Source organism: Colletotrichum phormii (genome assembly GCF_030913505.1).
Source record: "Colletotrichum phormii strain CBS 102054 chromosome Unknown BDP81scaffold_9, whole genome shotgun sequence".
NCBI lineage: Eukaryota > Fungi > Ascomycota > Sordariomycetes > Glomerellales > Glomerellaceae > Colletotrichum > Colletotrichum phormii.
Window position 1 is genome coordinate 1,318,390 of NW_026851451.1, and position 21,881 is coordinate 1,340,270.

The following is a 21,881-nucleotide window of genomic DNA, read 5'->3' on the forward strand; positions in this document are numbered from 1 at the left end:
GGCAACCCATTTCCACTTCCCCTGTACTCAGATGCCGAAACCTTGATCCTTCTGTACGAAACTTTGAATTCCCAACGGCGAGGATGCAACTCAACGTCACTCCGATGAAGAAAGTTCAGAGTAGACCCGGGAGCAATGCTAACCGACAGACTAAGCTCGTCATTCGAGCATTGTCGACAGCGATTGGAAACGTCTGAACAGGTTTCGTCTTCTCTTTTTGGCCGTTTCTCTCACAAAACTATTCTCATATCGTACTTGGCTCACTTACACAACTAGCAGGAACTTCATTCGAAATCTATCACAGAGAACTTCATTCGAAATCTATCACAGAGAACTTCATTCGAAATCTATCACAGAGAACTTCATCTCAAGAATGTGCGGAATCACAGCCATCATCCAATCCGGCAGCCCGCAGAATGGTTCATCGGAGCGACGCTCTGATGTACAGAGCAAACTAACACAGAGCCTATCTCTTCTTCAACATCGAGGTCCAGATGCAGAAGGAACATGGATAAACAGCGACGCTACCGTCGGTATGCCTCATCTCAGCTCCACTAGCCTATGTTTTTGTACCGAATATTGACACAGACACAAAGGCCTCGGCCACGCCCGCCTCTCAATCATAGATCTCTCCCCAACCGGCCTTCAACCCTTGCACAGTGAAGACGAGAAAGTTCACGTCGTAGTCAACGGCGAGATCTACGACCACGTCGCCATCCGCGGCCGCTGCAGCGTCGAGTTTGACTACAACTTTTCCGGACGGAGTGACAGTGAGGTCATTCTGGCCCTGTATCAACACCACGGGGTTCCCGGGCTCTTTGAACATTTGCGCGGCGAGTTTGCTTTCGTCTTGTACGATGAAAGGTCTGGGGACGTCATCGCTGCGAGAGACCGATTCGGCATCAAGCCTCTTTTCTGGACATACAGTAACGAGACGCCAGCCAGGCTATTGCTTGCCTCGGAGATCAAAGGGTTTCTGCCCATGGGGTGGGAGCCTGAGTGGGATGTCGATGCTATATCTAGCGGCGCGGCTGTTTTGGGCGAAGGTACGTTGTTTAAGGGGGCGAAGAAGGTGTTGCCGGGGCATTGGGTGCGGTTCGGTCGAGATGGCAGCGTGACGCAGCATCGGTATTGGGATGCCGAGTATGCTGACAAGGTAAGTGACCTCACACTGATACGTGAGCCAGGCGATGGCTCCAAAGACTGATGAGCTTCGTAGACTGTCAAGGAGGCACGCAGCATGGATGATATGGTCAACGGAGTTCGCGAGCGCTTGGTAAATGCCGTCCGTCTCCGCCTACAAGCCGATGTCCCAGTCGGAATCTACCTATCAGGTGGTCTCGACTCATCAATCGTAGCGGGAATCACAACTCAGCTGGTGCGAGAGAGGGGAGTGAAGTTGGGAAACCAGGACATCAAAGATAGGATCACTTGTTTTAGCATCTCCTTCACATCTGATTCGGAGTACAACGAATATGGTAAGTCCCGGTGCTCCCCCACACCGAAGATCATACTAATGAAGGTTAAAGACATTGCAAAACGCACCGCGGAATGGCTCGATCTGAACATAGTTAAGAAAGTCATGGACGATGAAGAACTCGCAAAGCATTTCGCCGACTCTGTATACCACACCGAGCACCACCACTTCGACATGAACAGCGTCGGGAAGTACGCCCTCTCAAACCTACCTCGTCAGCAAGGGATCCCCGTTGTGCTGACGGGCGAGGGGGCAGACGAGCACTTTGCCGGCTACCCATTCCTGGTCTCTGATTTCCTCCGTGAGCCCGACGATGCCTTACCGTCGACGGAGCTAGCAAAGGATACTGAGCTGCGAGAAGCACTGTATAAATCCGCCGCAGCACAATTACGGAGCATGTATAAAGGCATGGGCATGTTTGATCACGCCCGAACCGAGGAGAGCACCGACTTTGATGCTCTCGCGGGCTTGGACGCCTTCTTGATTCAATGGAGATCGTTTCCCTCGTCGGACGTGTTCGCCCCATGGGTGAGGGACAAACAGAGCGCGTCCGGCGTCTACGCAGCGCTACTCGATTCTATTCCCCCAGACGCCCAGGAAAAGATTCAGGACCGCTGGCATAGTCTCCACTCGGCTCTGTACGTTTTCGTCAAGTCCTCCATGGCGAACATGGTCTTGACTTGTCTGGGGGACAGGTCGGAGATGGCGCATAGCATCGAGGCGCGTCTCCCGTTTCTGGACCACGAGCTGGCGGAGTACGTTAACGGTCTTCCGCCGAGTGTGAAGATGAGCTACCGGGCCCCAGACCCTGTAGGCGTCAACGACGATGGCGGTGACAAGAAGAAGGCGCCTCAAAGCTTGTTCTGGGAGAACATGGCTGCCGTGCGAGACAGGATTATTGATAAGAAGGTCTTGCGGGAGGCTGGGCGACCGTTTATTACGGATGAGATTTACAACCGCAAGAAGCACCCATATTCGTCTCCGTGGAAATGGCCCGTTGACGGGCCGATATATCGAATGTTTCGGAGTTTACTGACCAAAGAGGCTGTTGACCGCCTCGGATTCGTCGACTTTGGGGTTATTTCTCGATGCCTCGATGCTGCTTTTGGCGATGCTGGCGACTCCGTATCGTTTAGGAAGTTGGTGGTTGTGGGTGCTTGGGTGGTTTTAAGCCAGAGGTTTGGCGTGAAGTCGGCCGTACCTCGTACGTAGGCCGATAACAGCGCCGAGAAGACAGACCAAACCCTTTCTGGCATGAATCCGAGCTTGTGAGGAAGTGTCGTGAAGAAAGTGCACAAATAGCTACTGCCCGCACCCTCTTTTCGAGTCTTTCAGGGCAACTAAGCCGTCCGCAAAATCATCTCAATATGGCGTCGTCTTTTCCCAGGGACTCCCATGACTTGATTCGGGATTTCAAGGAATAGGCTTGGTAATTGCGTCTTATAAGAACGTCACCCTCTAGTGGCGCTGGGCCCTATCCGCGGTATATTCAATGCCGGCTACACTACAAGGAGTGAAGCAAAAAGCAAAGAGTAACCTCATCGTAGCTGATGCAATTCAACCGCGTCCGTCGCTCGAGACGGGGGAGCATAGAGCACAAGAAAACCAGTAGCACTGTCGGCGATGGATATAAACGGCAGCTATGGTGTGAAGAGCTCGATGTAGGATCGAGCTGCCATGGCTTGCTTTTATACTGCGCTGAAAGTAGTCGATTTCCGTGCTGTTTCCATAGCCCCTTGGACATCAGACACTTGTAACAACATGCAATTTTACGTACCAAAATAACCTCGCATCGCTCAGCCAAAGGATATATCGCACACACCATCATATCAAACAAAACCACTCCCTCCTCCTCCTACTTACACCCCCCCCCCCCCCCCCCCCAACACCTCATCCACCACATAGAAAATCAAGGCGGCACCCACCCAAGCTCCTCAATAGGCCACTGAATCCAAAGCCGATGATCCTGATCAAGAACAGCCCACGCCCTCGAAATCAAATGCGTAGCCCACCCCTGCAACCACCACTCATTCTCCAACCTCTTCAACAAAATACAAAAATGCGAAAAAATCGCAACAGCCTCCTGCGTATGCCCGGGACTCTTCAGCAGCGGCAAAAAATCCTCCGCCATCAGATACTTCCACACAAACGCGTCCGTGATATCCATCCCCCGCCCACCATCCCACAGAAACACGCTCAGCGTCCGCCGCAGCTCGTCAATGGCGCGGTTGTAGACTGGTAGCAAGGCGGCGTCGGCGCAGGTCTTGTTGACGAGGCGTTGGAGGTCTGCGAGGAGGTCGGATTGGATTTTGGATTCGTCGCGCGTGTGCATGTAGCGCTCGCGGCCGTGGTTGAACATTGGTGTGAGGGGACCGGCGTAGGTGCGCGGGTCGAGTTCTTTGAGGAGGGAGCGGGTGCCGCGGAGGAGGAAGAGCCAGTCTGGGAAGGAGGATTCGCCCATGATTAGGGAGTCTGAGGATTTGCGTGGGCAGGCGAGGGCTTTGTTTGGGGTGTTAGTCCTGATTTCTATACCTCTATTCGTAGAAAGGCGTAAAAGGGATAATTAGGGGGTAGACAAACATACCGAAAAAGATGGTCAACACCGAAAACAGATACAAATTTTCACAATTCTCCCCGCCCAGAGCACCCATTAACCCCATGGCCGTCCGGCTCGCCATCTGGTGATACGTCAAGGCCCGACTAATAAAGAAATCCCGCCTCTCGGGCCTGTTGTGCGCGAGGTGCAGCGCCGACACGCTCAGCAGCGCCCTCATGACGTAGTCGCACTCGAGCGCCAGCCGGACGACGGGCACCTTCCACATCTGCCGTACGACGGGGTCCGTCGAGAGCGTGTTGAAGGCGAAGGTTGTGAAGTTGTGCATGAGTTCCAGGTCGATTAGGTTGAGGGAGAGGTCGCCGATGCCGCCTCGGCCTCCGTTACCCAGGCCGAGGCTGCCGCCCCCGAGACCCCCGCCGTTGAGAGGTCCCAGGGTCGGGATGCTGCCTGGCGAGCGCGGGAGTGATGAGGCGGAGGAGTGCCGTTGGGACTGGAGAAAGTCGCAGGGGACGGCGTGTTTGATGCAGTTCCTGCATGAGGGTTTGTGTTCGTCGCACTGTGGGGCGGGGTATGTTTGTTAGTTTGTCTCAGTCGATGGGGGATTTTCCTTTCTTGTGTAACGGGAAGAAACCAAGTGAGAGGGTGTGGGAAAGGAATTTCGATCAGACATGATTGAGGGGCATGGAATGAGATGCGATGGTGGCATGAGTGAGAGAGTGTGAGAACGGGATGGGGGGTGTATGTCACACTTCATAGGAGACACCTGCTCTCAACACCAAAGTAAGAAACTCTCGTAGCAAACGACTTGCAATACAAGGATGAAATAAAAACTCACCTTAATCTTCCGATTCTTACACGTCCTACACCCCGTCCTCGACTTGGGATGCGACCGCCTCGAAACAACAGTTGCGCCGGTATTCGCCGTAGCAGCACCAGTAGTAGTAGTACCAGGCGTGCTGCCCCTCCCAGCCCCAGCACCAGAAGCCGAAGCCGAAGCCGAGGCCGTCGTACTCGTCGTAGATGAACCACCACCGGCACTACTGCTCGCCGCAGAAATACTGCCCAACGGCATCGCAACGCTAGGCGACTTGGTCGCAGCAGCAACACCGACACCGACACCGCTACCGCTGTGAGGCGTCGTCGCCGTAGCCGTCGGCGTCGAACCCGGCGCCGAGGACGAGCCGCCGGACCCATCCATCGGGCTATCCATGCCGGGTCAAGGAAAACACGGCACTCCCACTCACAGGTCACACCAGCCAACCAACCAACCAACCAACCAAGCCAGCCAGCCAGCAGTCCCCCTTGGACGCTTAGGCCGCCGCCCCAGAGTAGGTAAGCAAAGGAGGGAAAAAGGAGGGGCCGTTACAACCCGCAAGTTTTGGTACGGCCGTGGGAATGATTGATCAGCGGGCGGGCGCGCGCGGCGATGACGGAACCACGGTCGAAATGTAAGATATGACCGAAGCCTACGCAAATTCGGCAAAGACTGGCTCGGAGGGGCGGATTGAGAGGGAAAAAAAAGTGGTATGAAAGGAAGAGGAAACCAGTTCGAGAGACGTGGTTGGCGGCGGCCTCGTTCTTCTCGGATGCAAGGATTACAGGGTTCCGAATACGAGAACGTTATCGAGGTGCGGTTTCGTATGTAAGAAGAGCGGGGATTGGCTGAGCCCGTGCGGGCCGAAAGTCTTCTCTGCTGCTATAAAGAGGTCGACGTTTCCGTCTGTATTCTAGTCCCTGAATGAGAAAACAATAGATGATCGAGCTACTATCTTAATCATGGGCAATAGAGGCTCTCGTTTCGGCGCAGCCTTCCACGCCCTCTGATCATAGAGAGGTCTTTGGTTCGATGGTCGGGCTCGATCGAACTTGTCGGATTTCACGTCAAGAGTTGCCTACATCCGTTGATCCATTCCATTGAGATTATCTATCAGCGCTGTCTGGCTCGCCTTCTACTCATGTTTTCTGTTGAGACCCAGGCAATACGCTTGCCTCCCTTGGCCCCTCATCTCTTCCGTTGCCTCTCGCCAATGTGAGCCACCGAGATGTCGCGGGCCGTACCTTTCCTCTAAATTACCATTCTTCCCCTGCGGTGACTAAACAACTATGCAATGTGACCGAGACCATTAGCAAAAAGATTCCCTTCCCATGCCGCCGCCATGATGGGATGAACGAAGCATTTTCTCGTCCCGCGCAAGTCAGAAGGGGGTTGTCAAGGATATCCGCGTCGATTGAATTTGGAAGTTTCATGAGTACGTCGTGTGAATGGTTGATGAGGAGTAGGGAATTCGTTCGATAGGTCGAACGTAATGTCTCTTTGCTTGCTTTCGCGCACGTCGGGAATTGTTGCACGATACCGCCGGTTCCAAAATAACGCCACTAATCGCCAGAGGCATCCCATCCGCTCCTCAGTGCCGATCGTTGCACTACACCGTGCTGTGCTCGCCAACCTATTTGGCGTGCTTCTTGAAGGCGAGAAGCTCAGACAGGCTGCCCAGCGGGCATCCGTGCTTAAGGAAGTCGTGCTGAAGAAGCTCGTCGGCAGAGGCTCTGCTCTTGACGTCTACGCACAAGCAGACCGACAGGAAAGCCTTGAGCTCCTTGCTCAGCTTCTCGGGCTTCTTGAGGCGCGGGGTACCGTTGGTGGCGATCAGGTAAAGAGCCTTGAGGGGCTCCTCATTCAGGTAAGGCGGCTCAGACTCAATCATCTCAATAGCCATGATACCCAGAGACCAGATATCAACCTTGGGACCGTACTCCTTTTGCTTGACAACCTCGGGGGCCATCCAGTAGGGCGTTCCAACCATGGTCGCACGCTTTGACTTGGTCTCAGTGAGCTTGGCGCAGAAACCGAAATCGGCTATAGACTTGGTCAGTAGCTGCGCAGCGACGGGCATTGCGATTCACTTACTAATCTTGACGTTACCACGAGCGTCCAGAAGAACGTTGTCACTCTTGATATCGCGGTGAATAATGTTTTGGGAGTGGAGATGTTGCAGACCACGGCATGTCTAGGTCGCGTTAGCATTGTCTCGCTGGTTTCACAGCTTAATGAGTCTCTTACCTCCAAGCAAATTGTGGAAATCTGCTCCTCAGTGATGCTCGGGTTGTTATCAATCACATCCGTCAGAGCGCCGCCCTCCATGTACTCCATGACAACCCAGAGCTCAGAGTTGTTGTTTCGCAAGAAGGCGTCCAAGAAGTTGACAATGTTGCGATGCCTGCTGTCCTTCATAACCATGATCTCATTCACAATCAGCTCTTTCCTGGGCTGGTGAGCAAGGTCCATCTGCTTAATGGCAACTTGAGCCTTGATGCCCTGAGCACGCAGAACATCGCGAGCGATAGGCGAAACAGCTGTTTCCTTGACCTTGGCAACGTAGACTGAACCCGAAGCACCCTGTCCAATCTTCTTTTGCTTGGAGTAGGAAAGGTTGGGGTCGTCCTTGGATACGGCCTCCTTGAGCTTGGCCATAACCTCGGTTTCGGACATGGTAGACATGCGCACATCCTGCTTGCGTTCTTGCGCAGGTGGCTTGGCAGTGAGAGCTGCCTCGGCGGCCTTGACGCCGTCGCTTTGAGGGGCAGCGGGCTGAGCCTTGGACACGTTCAAAGGCTTGACAGGAGCGGGCAGGCGAGATGGTGGCGGAGCCTGAGCCTGAGGGGGTTGCCTCTGCTGCTGGGGGCTGCCGTTGGGGTACCGTTGCTGCTGGCTCGAGGGCTGATCTTGCCGGGGCACGCGCTGGGCTTGGTTTGGATCCCGCATGGAGCTTGAGCTCTGTTGCGAAGCCATCGGCGGGCGGGTTGGTGTGCCTGCGGTGGTGGGCGGCGATGGTGCCGGACGTTGCGCACGAAGGCCGTTGACCTGCTGCTGCTGTGACGGCTTTGGTGCCGGGGGAGCTGCCCTCGAAGGGTTGTATCTGTCTGTTTGCGGGATGGAAGAGCTGCCACCGTACCCGCCAACCTCTTGCTGAGCCATGGGCGTCTTGGTTTTGGGGATGGAAGCGTTGAATACTTCCAGGTCCCGCCGGTTCTGCTCCTCGATCTCTCTGTCCCGGGCGCGCTGCGCCTCCAGCTGCTTCATGCGCTGCTCCTCGCGAGGATCCGGCTGGTAGTTGGGAGCCATACCCTGCATTTGCTGGCGCTGCTGCTGCTGCTCTGTGGGCGAAGGCCGGCGCTGTTGGCCTTGTGGTGAGGGTTGGGTGTTGTAGCTGGGTTGACGCTGGGCCTGAGAAGGCGGCATAGGCCTAGGCGGCGCAACTCCCGCACCGCCGCCGCCATAACCAAGCTGCTTGTTCTGCTGGTTGCTGGCGGGAGGCGTAGGGGTGAGGCTGGAGTATTGCTGGGGGTTCTCGGCGCGTTTGGTCAGGTCGGAGTAGAAGTCGAGTACTTCAAAGACAGCCTGGGGGTTGCGCTCGTAATCCTCCTTTGTGATGGCGGAGGAGTTGAGGAGCTTCGACCATTCGGGTGGCAAGCCGACAAACTCGCCAGTCTGGGGGTCGAAACCAACGTGGACGGCATGGGAGAAGTTGGTGGGGTTGCTGACACCGCCCATTCCAGGGCAGGCGCCGTAAATGAGATCAATCCATTCGTACAAGTCGTCGTCACTCTTGACACGAATTTGCAGCGTCTTGGTCTGGCCATCGTCCTCGCCAGGGCTGTTTGACGACCCGCTGGGGTTTCTCTTGATTTCAAAAATGGTGCCAGCGGCCTCGACTCGGCCGACGTTGACGACATCTTTCAGGAAGAGGGTATACGAGACCTTGCCACCCTCAGTCTTGTGGAAGTCGAGAGACTCTTTTCGCAGGATGAGGTATTTCTGCTTCCACGGGTTGATAAAGTTCTTGGACTCCTTCACGGAAGCCCAACCCTCCTTCTTGACAGCGACGCCTCCCATGCCATCGTTCTGGCTGCTCTGCTGGCGGGCGATGGGGAGGGAGATTGTGGAGCCGGTGTAGGTCGAAGTCGCCGTGCTCCGGATAGGAGAAATAGCCATGTTGGCCATGCTGCCGGGTAGGGTATTGCTTGGAGTGAGGGCGAGACGAGGTCGATCGGTGGGTGGTCGTGGCGCCGGGCCTGGGTTCATGAACTGGCCGGACGAGTACACACTGCGTTCGTTAGCCATGATTGCTGCGCAGCGTGGGCGACGGCGGCGGGCGACGAGGTCTGCATGCGACGAAGAAGTGGGAAAGGAATGAGAGAGTCGAGGTGGTGGTGGCGACAATCAAACAACGACGAAGAGCAGCAGAAGGGGCGTCGTCGATTGAATGAGGATGATGCTGATCGGGAAAAGGGGAATTTTTTGCCGGGAAACAAGGCAGTGGACGGGATAGAAGAGGAGAATAAGATGTGGAATGGGCAGGACAGCGCAATTGGGAGGCTGTTGGCGGTTGACAATCGGTGAGGTGCGCCATGACAGATCGAGACGAAATGAACCCCACTTCTAGCCTCGCTGAAGGAGTCGAGTCGCAGCGCTGGGGGACAGAGAAGGGTAGGTACTGCGCTGCGCAGTGTGTGTGTGTGTGTGTGTGTGTGTGTATTGGCTGATTGATGCACATGCACGTACAGGTACACACACACACACCGTACGTTTATCCGTACACGCAAGGGAACAGCACACTTGGATTGCTTGTGCTCGTGCTTGTGTGCTTAAGCTGCTAAGGTAAGGAAGAAAGGTATTGTTGCTGCAGGGCAACTTGCTGGTACTGCTTGTGCAGCTTCTGCTTCCTTCTACCGCTTACCGCAGCCGCCGCTTGCTGCGAATTGCCTTGCATAGGGCTAAATTGCGGTGCAGACTGCAGTAGTGGAGGGTGGAGGAGGGGGGATGAGGTGGTGGATGGATGAGTGTGAGTTGGGATGGGACGGATGGGGAATATGCGTGTGCGGTGCAGACAAGACGCATTAGGCAGGAAAAGGCAGGCTGGACCAAGGAAGCAAGTAACAGGTAGTACATACAATGCAGGGCTGGACCACGAGGATCAAGAGAAACGAGGGAGAACGCGTATCGATGGGATGGCGACGATGGACGACAATGACGATGAAAGAAGCCGGAGAATCCAAGCAAGACCAAGCAAGGCAAGGAGAGAAGCAGTTGCAGAAGCAGAAGCAGAGTGGGAGGGAGAGCGAGAGAGAGAGAGAGAGAGAGAGAGAGAGAGAGAGAGAGAGAGGGAGATGCTTACCGATTCTGCGTCGCCATTTCTCTCTCACACACACACACACACTGGACAAACAAACACTTCCTCGGTCTCTCTCTTCTTTCTTCCGTCCGGGACGGGGCAGGGAAAAGGGTAGAGGGATTACAGTTTTAATAAGAGGCGAGTGTTTCTGTGGCTGTCCTCGGATGCGAGCCCCCGGGCAATGGCTTAAGGTATGGAACACGCGATGTTTCGTAGATTTGGGCGGCACTCTGTACGGAGTACTCGTGCGGCGTGCCTCCTGGCTGTGTGAGCCTGTGAGTGTGAGGTGCTCCGCTCCTCTGCTTGAGGTTGCTTGTCTCTGCTGCCGCCGCAGTGGGCTGTCGACTGTCGATTGTGGATAACGGGTTCAAGGTTGCAGGCCAAGGCTCCTCCTGGTTGGGCTGGCTTTGCGTTTGGGTTTGGCTGCTGGTTCGGACGTCCAGCAAGCAACCTGGGTTGTTACCGGGTATCTCTTGGAATGAAAGGAAGCAACAGGGGCATGTAACTGAGTAGACTCTCACTCGGGAAGTAAGGTACTCTGTGGAGTATCCGCAGGTAGTCGCAGTGGTACCGTACCAGGTATCCTATCCGCCCGTGCCCCCTGGCAGAAGAAAAGCTGTCGGGCTTCCAGAAGTTTTGCAAAAGAGTTTCGTGACTCGTTCGGATATTCAACAATGGAGTCTGCTGTCTCGTATGCCGTGATGAGTGGGATACTGCTCTGCCAGCGAGATTGCAAAGGGCAGAAGAGACGGGTGAAAGAAAGGAGGCAGCAAGCAAGCGAGCAAACAAGAGAGATTCAAGGACTCGAGAGTCGAGCCGGATGGGGGTGAGATTTCCGTTTCGAGGCCGGGTGGTTTTAGGAGGGGGTGGGTGGAATCCGTTGGTCGAAGAGGGGAGAAGCTGGGATTGGCTCCTGCCCTGCTTCCTGGCTCCGGCTCTGGCTCTGGCGGGTATGGGGCACCACGCCCTGGACGCACCCTTCTTTGTCGCGGTCGATCAGCCGAAAGGAGGGAGGGGTGGGGGGGCTGGGTGTCCCGCCGAGTGTACGGAGTATTGGTGGTTGTGAAGTGCTACTGGGAGTGAATGGGAGTGTTAGCAAACCAAAGACAGATAGGTACTCGCGAGATGAATTGTCTCACGTTCAAGAGACGATCTAGGTATATCTGCTTCGTTTTCAACCTCGATGTCTTTGACCTCGGCAAAGACGAATGGATATTGACGACTGCAGGGAAGTAGACCTGCGTATCCGACTAGAGTATCCGTAGGTATTCGAACAAGCAAGGTATGTACGAAGTACTGTGGCAAGGTAGACAGGGGGTCGGGCAGGCTGGAAAGGCCAAGGCTCGATGCGTCGATGCTATTCGGGGAAACGACGTAGGGCGTCAAGGAGTCCTTTTTGTGAATCGAATCGTCTCCGTGTCTGTCTCGGTCTATTTTCATCAGGCGCCGAGGCAGCACTGACAGGCGAATCTGGTCTATCGGGCCTGACGAATATACAGGCGCGAAGATGATGTATCAGTTGGAAAGTGTCAGTCGTGGATTTCGGCTGTCTGCTGTGTCTCCGCAGTTCACGGTAGAGTTTGCAGATGCGGAAATGACAAGAGGGTCAGCGGCAGGAAGACTATGAGAATTACTAAGTGCGTTTCTTAAAGTATCCGTCCCTTCCATGTTAAAAGTCTTCCTACTCCAGTAAGGTAAGGTGGTTACGGATACCGCCTTCCCTCGATTCTCTCAAGCTGCACGTTACCTACCTACCTATGGAAGGTACTGTGGTAAGATAGGTATTCTGCAGCAGGGCCTCTGGCAGGTGCCTGCCCGACCTCTCCTTCCCATCCCACACATCAAACCCCAACTAGCGCCAGGCATCTTTGGGGAGGAGGGGAAGGAGCCAGGGGTCGATGTACCTCAACCTTAGTACAAGTGTCGAGAAAGAAGGAATGACCGACTTCGCATGTGCCGCCCCGACTTCCCAAGCTGCCTTCCTCAAGTTGCATATGCCATAAGGTATTCCGTACCTTAGGTACCTTAACTAGTAGAGGGAAGGAAGACCTTCGACTTCCCGCGTGCGTTAACGAATGAGGAGACGATGCAGCTCGTCGGGTCATAAGGTAGTCGCGCTGGTGGGGAAGGTAAGAAGGGGCCCAAGGGGCTACCGACCACACATGAGTCTTGTTTGAATCTGGACTGAAGTTGACTCTCGATTCTCGATTCTCGTCCATCAACGAGCCCTGCGACCTCCACGGGTCCGTCAACCTTTTTTCCCCTCCAAGGCCAGCCCTGGTTCAAATCATGAATCTCTCCAATCTCTCCAATGAACCTGACGCTGAGTCATGTTCTACCCTCTCTCTCCGTCACGTCTGCTTGGGCAGACATACGCCGATACGGTGCCTGTTGGTCCCCCCCTGAGCTATTGCGACTTGTCTCTCTACCCGTACCACACTGCTCATTAGACTGGTACGCCGTCTCGACGATCCCACCTTGACTGCTATTGGCACAGAATCCTAATCCTCCGAGTGCAGCTTCAGTACCAATCGTCAGATCCTTCTAATCTACGACTATTTCCGCCGTGCCGTGGCAAAGGAGAAGCTATGTACACTTCCAACATAGCATTAAACGGCATGTCCACGTTCGTGCCAGTCGCTCACAGCACGAATTGATAGCAGCCGACACTGAAAATGGAAGTTACAACCTTGCGCTGCATGGTGAGACGTCATAGCGGGGGGAAGTGAAGAATCCCCCAAAATGCCCCAGCTGAGGTCCTTCAAATTGCCCGCTGGCTCGTTTCCGATAAAGAAGCACTGTGCAAGGTACTCTACGGATACACTAGTATGAAAACTCACGAAGCAAGAGGGCTGATGCCGGCGGCGCGCGGGCATGGGCGCTCGAGCGAGGGAACAGGAACCGAACAAGATGATGGGCCGTGGAAGAATTGGGAATGGCGTCGTGGGCTTTCATACACGGCTCCAGAGTAGTGACACTCTTCTTCTTCGCTCCCGTCTGCTTCCATGCAGAACAAGATCCACCCTTCGGAGGAACAGCCCTCCTTATGCGACTTCGTCCCTTCTCGTCTGCAACATCCTACATGTATCCCCAACGAGTCCGCACAAGCAACGCCGCTACGCTGATATCAAGGACCGACGCGTTTACTGTTTCTCGTCTCTGCGTTCCCCTCGTTCCGGCCTTGCGCCTGTGAATCTCCGTCCCAGACCCATTCTACATGGATACCCGACTTCCCAACCAAGCAACACATCGTCGTCCCGTCTTCTCCTGGCAGACTTCATGACATCAAGCCTGACTCTCCTCGCCTCATCTCGGTTCATCGGTAACTTCACGAACACCTTAACGGCAACTCTACGACGCGCTTCGTCATGCGCACACGACGTCAAGACCCGTTGGCCCCTTCAAGGAAACCCAATATCCAAGCATCCACCATCTCAGTACTCCGTAGACGGACGCAGAAACAAGAGATTGCCGTAACTGGAAGCAACGAGCAACAAAGCACGGCAGCTTGCATCGCACGTGCGATGCAGAGACTGCCAGAGATCAGAGGCACGGCCTTGACATCTTGTCATCTATCACATCGTAGCCTGCCATTTGACAAGCTAAGAAAGCCGCCATTCGTCGTCCAGTCTCGACGAAGAAAGTGCTATCAATTTTTGGTTACTCTCACACAAAGGCCCGGCAGGTCAAGCCCGACTGCAGCCAGCAACACGCAGCCACTGATCGACGCCTCGAACTTGACAAGACTAGGCGCAATCCAGACAGTCGTGTCTGATATACACCCGACGGCACATTGCCTACCCCCAAGACGGTGCTGGAAACATCCAGACCCTTTCGAGTCTTGTAATTAAAGACAAGCAGCAAGTTGCCTAGGAGTGCCCACTGCTTAAGCACGCCAGCTGCATACCGATTAGGTATCTCCATGCAAACACTGAGGACAGCCATCTGTTGATGTTTCGAATTCCTGCTGTCGCTGCATCGAAGATATGCAGCGTCTTCTCGCTATGAGTAGCGACAGGAGTCTTTCGTGTCTCACGACCTGAGAGACGTTTTGCCCCCACCCCCTCCCCAGCTAGGCACGAGTCCAATGAGACCGATGTTGCCATTTTCTTCTTGAGAGCAATGGCATGCGAAGTATGCGTTCCCAACCAAAGAAAATCAATTCGAGTACTCGGAACAGAACGATAGCTGCAGCTGAGCCGCGGAACAATTGACGAAGCATTCTAGCACAGGTTGATACCGGGTTCTCATTCACAGTGCGGGATGGCAAACCTGGCATCGCATACGGATACCTACTCTCTCTCAAATCGGCATCGCCCGAATCGAAGCAGCCTAGGACCCTGTTCTGAAGTTTCCCATGGTTTGGTCCCCCACAGCCGCCCGAGTCCCAAAACATCCACAGACCATCGACTTGGGTGTGACCGTGTGCTCGAAAGCGGCTGGCTATCTACGGTCCACCAAGGAGGAGGAACGTGCCTAATTTTTGCAGTGACGCCTCCTGTCAACGACTCGCCTATCCCACGGCGACGGCCGTGGAGTGTTTCACATACCGTGGAATCTTCCATTGCATTTTCCGTCCCAGCACGGCACAAGAGGGAGGCAGCCTGCGATGTTCTGCATATAACACAGACCTGCACATCATACCCGCACCAAGACATAGACCAGGGCTGCATTTCGCATCGTCTGCACTGATGTTTCCAGATCTACTGCTTGAGTGCGACGCCATTGGCAGATCAGCCATCCACCGTCCTAGGCACCCAAGAACAATGCTGGACTTCGAAGATGCTCATCGGCGAGACGACGGTGACTTTGAGCGTTGTCACCACATTCTTCTTTCAGTCACCTTTCCGGTAATTAGAACAATGAGATGCTTGCCTACGTATTCAGCCATATTGCGCGTCTACCGTTACCTCTCAGCCTCCAGCCAAAGATCAAGCGAAACGGCCCGTGGACAAACTGCTCAGTTTTGTTTCTAATACCGCGGATCTGTCGCAGGTTCATGCCTCCGGTTTGCCCCCCTTGACGTTGCCTCCCGAGTCAGAATAGCCGCCCTCGACCTTTTTTTCCTTCTTTTTTCTTCGGTGCCAAGATGAAAGAGATGAGCTGCGACGAAAAGACGTGGTATACAACTTGGCCCTTGAGTAGCATTCGGATTTCTCGTTTCTGTAGCCACCAAGGTGGTATAAGTCGGGCTCGCCGCCGCCGCCGTGGTCGCATCAACGCGGTGAAGTGCCCGGCGCTCAACACGCTTGGCATCCGACGTCACATCAAAGTGTGCTTTGAAATGTCACTTTGAGCAGTCGGCCTTCCGCTTCATGGGCTCGGTTGTACTCCAAGCCTCTGGTCCAGGCCCCAGGTGTCATGCCATTCCCGTGGAGCGCATCCACGTTAGGACCGGCAACGAGTATCGTGAAACCCCATCTGCTTGCCCGGACCGTCACCCGCTGGCCACCCCCTTCAACATAGACATTACCGACGAGGAAACGGATGGATTCTGCTTTATCTCTTGCCCGCTTCAAGTCGCACATTGTTTGCCCTATCAAGCAGTGATTTTCAACTAGGAATTATCGTAGAACGTCGTGTTGGAAGCGTTCAATGTGCTTGGAGTAGATTGCTCCAGACGTCCCCTAGCATAACACTGGGTACAAGGGCCTCCGTCACCGTCACCGTTCCCGTCCACTCCGGCCCCTTCTCTGTGCCGAAGGGACCCACTTTACGGTCACACCTCTCCCGGGGAGGCCCGTCTCATGCCGGTCACGTGCCACACTACAATCTACCCAGAATCCCGATATCGAACTGAGCTGGCTCGTGTACTTAGTACCTTATACAGCGGATTCTAGAGTAAACATGGAAGAAAAGAAAGCTGTAGCCTGATCAGAGTTGGAACTCTTCAAGGCAGTCAGTCCTTTTGAGTTGATTACACTCATTACAACCTTTCGCCATCCCCAATGATTGCAATGAGGTTTCTGTTCTGTTCCGTATCCCGTCCAGTCCTCCCTCCAATCCAGTCGGATGACGAGGTCGGTAAGGAAGTTTGGTAAACCCCCATCTCCATCGGGCAAAGCACGGCGGTAAATCAGTACGCTTTAAAGAACAGTAGCTGATTGCGTCAGAGTGTTCGTCTCTTTTATCCGTACCCATTCACTCTTGCGCGTAAGAAGAGGACAATATGCTTGCTCCCCCTCTCTCCCTTATCAAGTAAAAGTCTCTTTCAAGGTCAAGATGATAAATCCTCTCCTGCGAACCATGGCCTGCCTCGTCCTATCATTCGTCTCACGCAACACATGAATCCTAAAGAACTCCCCTCCGCCTCCGGATCTAAGCGAGCCAAGATACCATATATACTTGGATAAGATAGCAAGCAGCATGTCTTTGCCCCTTTTCTTTAGGCTACTGATCATCACTTTTCTTGGTGCTGCCCGGAACCAGCGTATAATTAACTTTTACAAAGTACGATCATAGAGAGCCGACTGCTTGCTCCTTCTCAAGCTCCCGCACCCAAACAAGGCGGTATAGCTGTACCCAATGTTCATTTGGAGAGGGTGATATCACTGTATATGGCACAAGGACACATGAACTGCACCGAGGATGTATGAGGGAAAGGAATGAATCAAATCCACAAAGGCTCAATTGAGATTATCTACAGGTGTCCGCACACAGGCCAACTTTTTCCTCCCTTCCACAAGACTTTTTTCAACACCCATCTCTGTCTCTCTCTATCTATCTCTATAGAGGAGCCCCTTGCGAACGCACAAAAAAAAAAAAAGGGAACATGGTATCCATATGAAATTCTTCTTTGCTGCTGCTTTTAGCTGCTTTGCTGTCCCCTTCTTTACCGGACAGTGACGTCAACCTCCTGGCTCTCAAATGTGGGAAGCTCAGCAGCGACGTCCTTCCACTCCTTGGCACCAGTGACGAGGCTCTGGATGGCCGCGATGATGGTGTCCTCGTCGGCGCGGACCTGCTTGGTGGAGTCGCGGTCGCGGAGGGTGATTGTGCTGTCCTGGACGGTCTGGAAGTCGATCGTGATGCCGAGCGGGGTGCCGAGCTCGTCGTTGCGGCTGTAGCGCTTGCCAATGGTGGCCGAGGACGAGTCGACGCGGGCCGAGATGCCGTACTTGCGCAGCTTCTGCGAGATCTTGCTGACAAAGGGCTGGAACTGCTTGTTGGCGGACAGGGGCACGATCAGGACCTTTGTGGGGGCGACTGTTGGGGGGAAGGAGAGAACCTAAAGTCATTTGGTTAGTGATGGGTTTGATCAAGGGATTCCTGAAGGGGCTAACTTACTCCGCGGGCCTCGTCACCGGCACCATCCTCGGTGGCGCGGTTCCAGTAGACGTGCTCAATCAGGGAGTACAGGATACGGCCGATACCAAAGGAGGGCTCGATGACGTTGGGGGTGAACTCCCTGGTGTTCTCGACGCGCTTTCTGAACTCAATCTTGACGAGGTCCTTGCTGACCTTGACGGTGCCGCTGCCGACGCCGGCAACCTCGAGCTCCAGCTCGCCGTTGTCGGTGAGCTGCTTGGCGAGCTTCTCGCGCTGCTCCTGGGTGGTTCCCTCCAGGGCAGCCTCGACCGTCTTGCCGTCCTTCTTGAACTGGGGGCCAAACTTCTTCTTGTCGATCTCGACCTGCCACTCCTCAAAGATGAGGGGCTCGTCGAGGCGCTCGCGCACGACAAGGGGCGCGCCAGTCTTCTTGGCGTGGACGGACAGATCGTAGGCACTGCGGTCGGCGCAGCCAACGCACTCGATCCAGCCGGAGGAGGTGAGGAGCTCGGCGTCCCAGCAGTCGGCGGCGTAGTGGGCCATCTCGTTCTCCATGTGCTGGCGGAAGCGGACCTTGTTCATGTCGACACCAATCTTTTGGAGGAAGAGGTGGATGCGGGCGAGGAAGTAGCCGAGGGTCTCGTTGTCGACGACCTTGTTGCTCACGGCGTCGCCAATGGTCATCTTCTTGACGTCGGTCTTGCCGGCGAGCTGGGTGTGGCGGTCGAGGAGGGTGAGCTCGACGGTGTTGACCTCGGGGAAGCGAACGTGCTTCTTGCCGCCCTCGGGGTCGACAAAGTGCTCAATCTCGGCCATGAGGAACTCGCGGACTCTCAGAAGACCGGCGCGGGGGGAGATCTCGTTTCTGTAAGACTTGCCGATGGAGGCGGAGGCGAAGGGCATCTGCTGCATGTTGAAGTCGAGGAGCTTGGCAAAGTTGAGGAACTGGCCCTGGGCGGTCTCGGGGCGCAGGTAACCGGGCAGGTTGCTGCTGGGGCCGATGGCGGTCTGGAACATGAGGTTGAAGGCGACGGGGGGCGAGGGCTGGAGGCCGGTGTTTGGGTTCCGGAGGTCGTACTTCTTGATGAGCTCGCCGAGCTCCTCGCCGTTGTAGTTGTCAATCTTGGCCAGGATCTCCTCGTACTCCTGGACGACGGCGTCCTCGAGCTTGACGACCTCGGCCTTGGTCTTTCTCTTCTTCTTCTTCTTTGGGTCGTCCTCCTCCTCGACCTTTTGGCCGCGGGCCTCCTTGTCACCCTTGAGGCGGGCCTCGAGCACGTCCTCGACGAAGTGATCGGCACGCAGGATATCGCCGTTCTTGGGGTCCTTGCACATCCAGTCGGCAAACTTGTCGACGTGGCCAGAGGTCTTGAGGACCTCGTGCGGGGTCAGGACGGTGGTGTCGATCTCGAGCATGTCCTCCTCGAGGATGAAGTGCTTGCGCCATGTCTCGACGATGTTGGCCTGCAGGGCGCAACCGGGAGGGCCGTAGTCGAAGAGGCCAGCGACACCGCCGTAGATCTCAAAGGCCGGGGTGAAGAAGAGACGGCGACGCAGCATGGCGTCGAGGGTCTGCCTGTCGAGAGGCTGGCCCTTGAGGGTTGTCGCGGTGGTCGTCATCTTGGAGGAAGAGCCGGCGGCAGCGGACGAGGGCTTGTTCTTTTTCGAGGGAACGAGGACTTGAGCCCGGGAGAGGTGACGGGAGGTGGTGAGGGTGCGTTGGTGGGAGGAGTAGTGGTTTGGATAGTGGGAGGAGGGGGAGGGGTAACGGTGGTGGCAGTGGAAAAAAGCGGCCGGCCGAACTGCACAGAAGCTAGCTGTGGAACGAATTGAAGGTGATTGGTGTGCAACAAAGCGAAAGGGCTTCATCTGCTCGATCGTTTGGTGGGGTTATTTAGAGGAGCGTGAGTCATCTGGGGGTGGATGGAGTCACTGGCAGCTCACTGTACTCTGCGCTGCAGCCAAGGTAGAGGGATAATGTACCCAAGAAGGGCTAACCTGGAAGGCTGGCTCAATTGGAAAGATGCCCCGAAGAGAGAGAGAGTGTGCGAGCAGTGCAGACGGGACTGCAGAGTGCGAGCTATGGAGGGGGCGGTTTGGGTATGAGCGAGTGAGTGTGTGGTGGTCACTGTCAATGTTCGTCTGCCCCTTCAGTTTTCACACCCCTCGTTGGTGGGCAAGAAAAATAATAAAAAAGTTCTATCCTCCAATTCCAGGTTGGCATTGGGTGCACCAAAAGTGGTCTGTCTGCCAGTTGAGGTGGCCCTGTCGTTGCGATCCGCGCCAGGCCAGGTACGGCACCGGACGGACCCCCCCTTCTCTGTCCCGCAGCCGCAGACCGGCACCAGGCGATTGGACTCGACTAAAATCTTCCATCCAGGACCCCACCCCACTCGATAAGGTGGAACCCACGGATCATTCAATTCGCCGATTAACCAACGGCCGTCGAGGAAGACGATCCCTGGCGCCCCCGCAAGCCGAACGCCGGGACCCATCTGAAATGCATCTGCTGCAGGGATTGGTCGGTGCCCCGCCAAAATTTCTCCAAAGCTGATTTTCACTGATTCTACGGCGCTTTTTTTTTTTGCTGCTGCTGTACCGACGAAAGTTGTACAGCATCATTTTCTTTGCGACAGATACCCCAAACCAAAACCCCCCAGGCGATTTAACGAGACCATACAAGGGGGTCAATTCTTAACGAATCCAAACGGAGAGAACTCACACTTTATCGATCGAAACGAAAAGAGAACAAAAAAGGAAGCCAAGATGGGCTTCTCAAAGCCGGGTAAGTCCATGGGGGCTTCGCTCACGAACAAGACGTCCAACAAGCTCCATCGCAAGGAGATGTACGTCCTGCAAAAGAAGGACAAAGACAAAGCCCAGCGCGAGATGCGCTTCCGCCGCAAGAAGGAGGAGGACAAGGACCCCGAGCTCCGCGCCGCCCGCCTCGCAAAGAACAAGCCCAAGACGCTCGACAACAAGCGCGTCTGGGACGACGTCAACGACGACAGCCTGGGCAAGGTGGTGGACGTGGAGAAGCTCAAGAAGAGGAGGATAGAAGAGGAGGAGAACGCCGCGCTGGAACAGGAGCTCAACGACGAGGATGGCGGTCTCGAGGACGATGACGAGGACGACAGCGATAACGACAGCATGCTCGACGACGAGGAGGACGAGGCCGCGGCCGCGGAGAAGAAGGCCGAGAGGGAGAGGCGGCGCGAGGAGAAGCGCCGCGCAAAGAGGGATTCCTCCGCCGCGCCCTCGACGACCTCGACGAACCTCGACCTCACCCCGTCCTCCCTCGCCCTCAAGTTCCCCAGCCTCTTTTCCGAGGACGCGCCCCCGCCCCCCAAGATCCTCATAACCACCTCGCTCAACTCGACCCTCCACCACGAGGCCAACATCTTCCGCACCGTCTTCCCAAACTCCACCTACGTGCCCCGCTCCGCCCACCGCTACGGCCACAAGTACTCCCTCCGCGAGATCTCCAAATTCGCCGCCAACCGCGACTACACCGCCGTCGTCCTCCTCAAGGAAGACCAGAAGAAGCTGACGGGCATGTCCATCGTCCACCTCCCCACCGGTCCCACCTTCAGCTTCACCATTACAAACTTCATGGAGGGCAAGAAGCTCCCCGGCCACGGAAACCCGACGAACCACTACCCGGAGCTCCTCCTCAACAACTTCAAGACCCCGCTCGGCATGCTCACCGCCGCCCTCTTCCAGCGCCTCTTCCCGCCGCAGCCCGAGCTTGAGGGCCGCCAGGTGCTCACGGTCCACAACCAGCGCGATTACCTCTTCTTCCGGCGTCACCGCTACGTCTTCCGCGAGAAGCGCGAGACGGAGAAGAACATTACCACCGCCGAGGGTTCCGAGATGAAGGGCGTTGAGGGCATCCGCGTGGGACTGCAGGAGGTCGGTCCGCGGTTCACGGCCAAGCTGAGGAGGGTGGACAAGGGTATCGGCAGGGCGGGCAGCGAGGGCGAGGAGTCGCAGCCGTGGGAGTGGAAGGCCAGGATGGAGAAGGACCGTAAGCGGTTCCAGCTGTAGAGTGCTCTTGTGGTCTTCGGTCGCTGCGGATGTCGGGGTGTCAGGTACAGTGATGCATTGTGTTGTTGGCCAGGGAGTACCCCGTACGGCGTTATTTATATGGCTTCAAAAAAAGGGTAGATTGGGTTTTAGACATGTCATGTCGCGTATCACAATAAAAGAAAGAGACATTGAGATGCGTCAGGTTATGGTTGGAAAAAAATGAAGAAAGTGTTTTATTTCTCCCTTGCTACGAATTCGAATGACTTTGTTCCCTATACGCCGAGCCATGAAAGGTTTGGGTTCATGTAAAAGAGGTATCATCCCAAATATACCCTGTCTAATCCCGACGGGCTCAATCTACTCAACGCCATCTTGA

The 21,881-nt window shown here is 55.3% G+C and overlaps 6 protein-coding genes across 6 annotated transcripts; 3 read left to right on the forward strand and 3 right to left on the reverse strand.

The window, feature by feature from the left end:
* Positions 1 to 507: 507 nt before the first annotated feature.
* On the forward strand, positions 508 to 2,721 carry BDP81DRAFT_471405 (asparagine synthetase; the record flags this gene model as incomplete). Its single annotated transcript, XM_060594585.1, has 4 exons — positions 508 to 533; positions 589 to 1,156; positions 1,220 to 1,478; positions 1,530 to 2,721. The coding sequence occupies 4 exons, from the start codon at positions 508 to 510 to the stop codon at positions 2,687 to 2,689; spliced, it is 2,013 nt and encodes a 670-aa protein (XP_060445910.1). The 3' UTR covers positions 2,690 to 2,721.
* A 643-nt stretch (positions 2,722 to 3,364) lies between these two features.
* On the reverse strand, positions 3,365 to 5,592 carry BDP81DRAFT_427167 (uncharacterized protein). Its single transcript, XM_060590339.1, has 3 exons — positions 4,870 to 5,592; positions 4,062 to 4,590; positions 3,365 to 3,976 (listed from the first exon to the last, which is right to left on the reverse strand). Exons 1-3 carry the CDS (start codon positions 5,242 to 5,244, stop codon positions 3,387 to 3,389), a joined length of 1,494 nt encoding a protein of 497 aa, XP_060445911.1. The 5' UTR covers positions 5,245 to 5,592; the 3' UTR covers positions 3,365 to 3,386.
* An 889-nt stretch (positions 5,593 to 6,481) lies between these two features.
* Positions 6,482 to 9,156, reverse strand: BDP81DRAFT_318926 (kinase-like domain-containing protein; the record flags this gene model as incomplete). The annotated part of the gene is made up of 3 exons (XM_060584398.1): positions 6,482 to 6,891; positions 6,943 to 7,042; positions 7,096 to 9,156. 3 exons carry the CDS (start codon positions 9,154 to 9,156, stop codon positions 6,482 to 6,484), a joined length of 2,571 nt encoding a protein of 856 aa, XP_060445912.1.
* A 712-nt stretch (positions 9,157 to 9,868) lies between these two features.
* Positions 9,869 to 10,856, forward strand: BDP81DRAFT_222059 (uncharacterized protein). Its single transcript, XM_060582810.1, has one exon. The coding sequence runs from the start codon at positions 9,988 to 9,990 to the stop codon at positions 10,567 to 10,569; it is 582 nt and encodes a 193-aa protein (XP_060445913.1). The 5' UTR covers positions 9,869 to 9,987; the 3' UTR covers positions 10,570 to 10,856.
* A 6,183-nt stretch (positions 10,857 to 17,039) lies between these two features.
* BDP81DRAFT_318268 (glycyl-tRNA synthetase) lies at positions 17,040 to 19,096 on the reverse strand (the record flags this gene model as incomplete). Its single annotated transcript, XM_060584344.1, has 2 exons — positions 17,040 to 17,435; positions 17,495 to 19,096. 2 exons carry the CDS (start codon positions 19,094 to 19,096, stop codon positions 17,040 to 17,042), a joined length of 1,998 nt encoding a protein of 665 aa, XP_060445914.1.
* A 1,146-nt stretch (positions 19,097 to 20,242) lies between these two features.
* On the forward strand, positions 20,243 to 21,523 carry BDP81DRAFT_318543 (brix domain-containing protein; the record flags this gene model as incomplete). Its single annotated transcript, XM_060584367.1, has 1 exon — positions 20,243 to 21,523. The coding sequence occupies one exon, from the start codon at positions 20,243 to 20,245 to the stop codon at positions 21,521 to 21,523; it is 1,281 nt and encodes a 426-aa protein (XP_060445915.1).
* Positions 21,524 to 21,881: the final 358 nt, after the last annotated feature.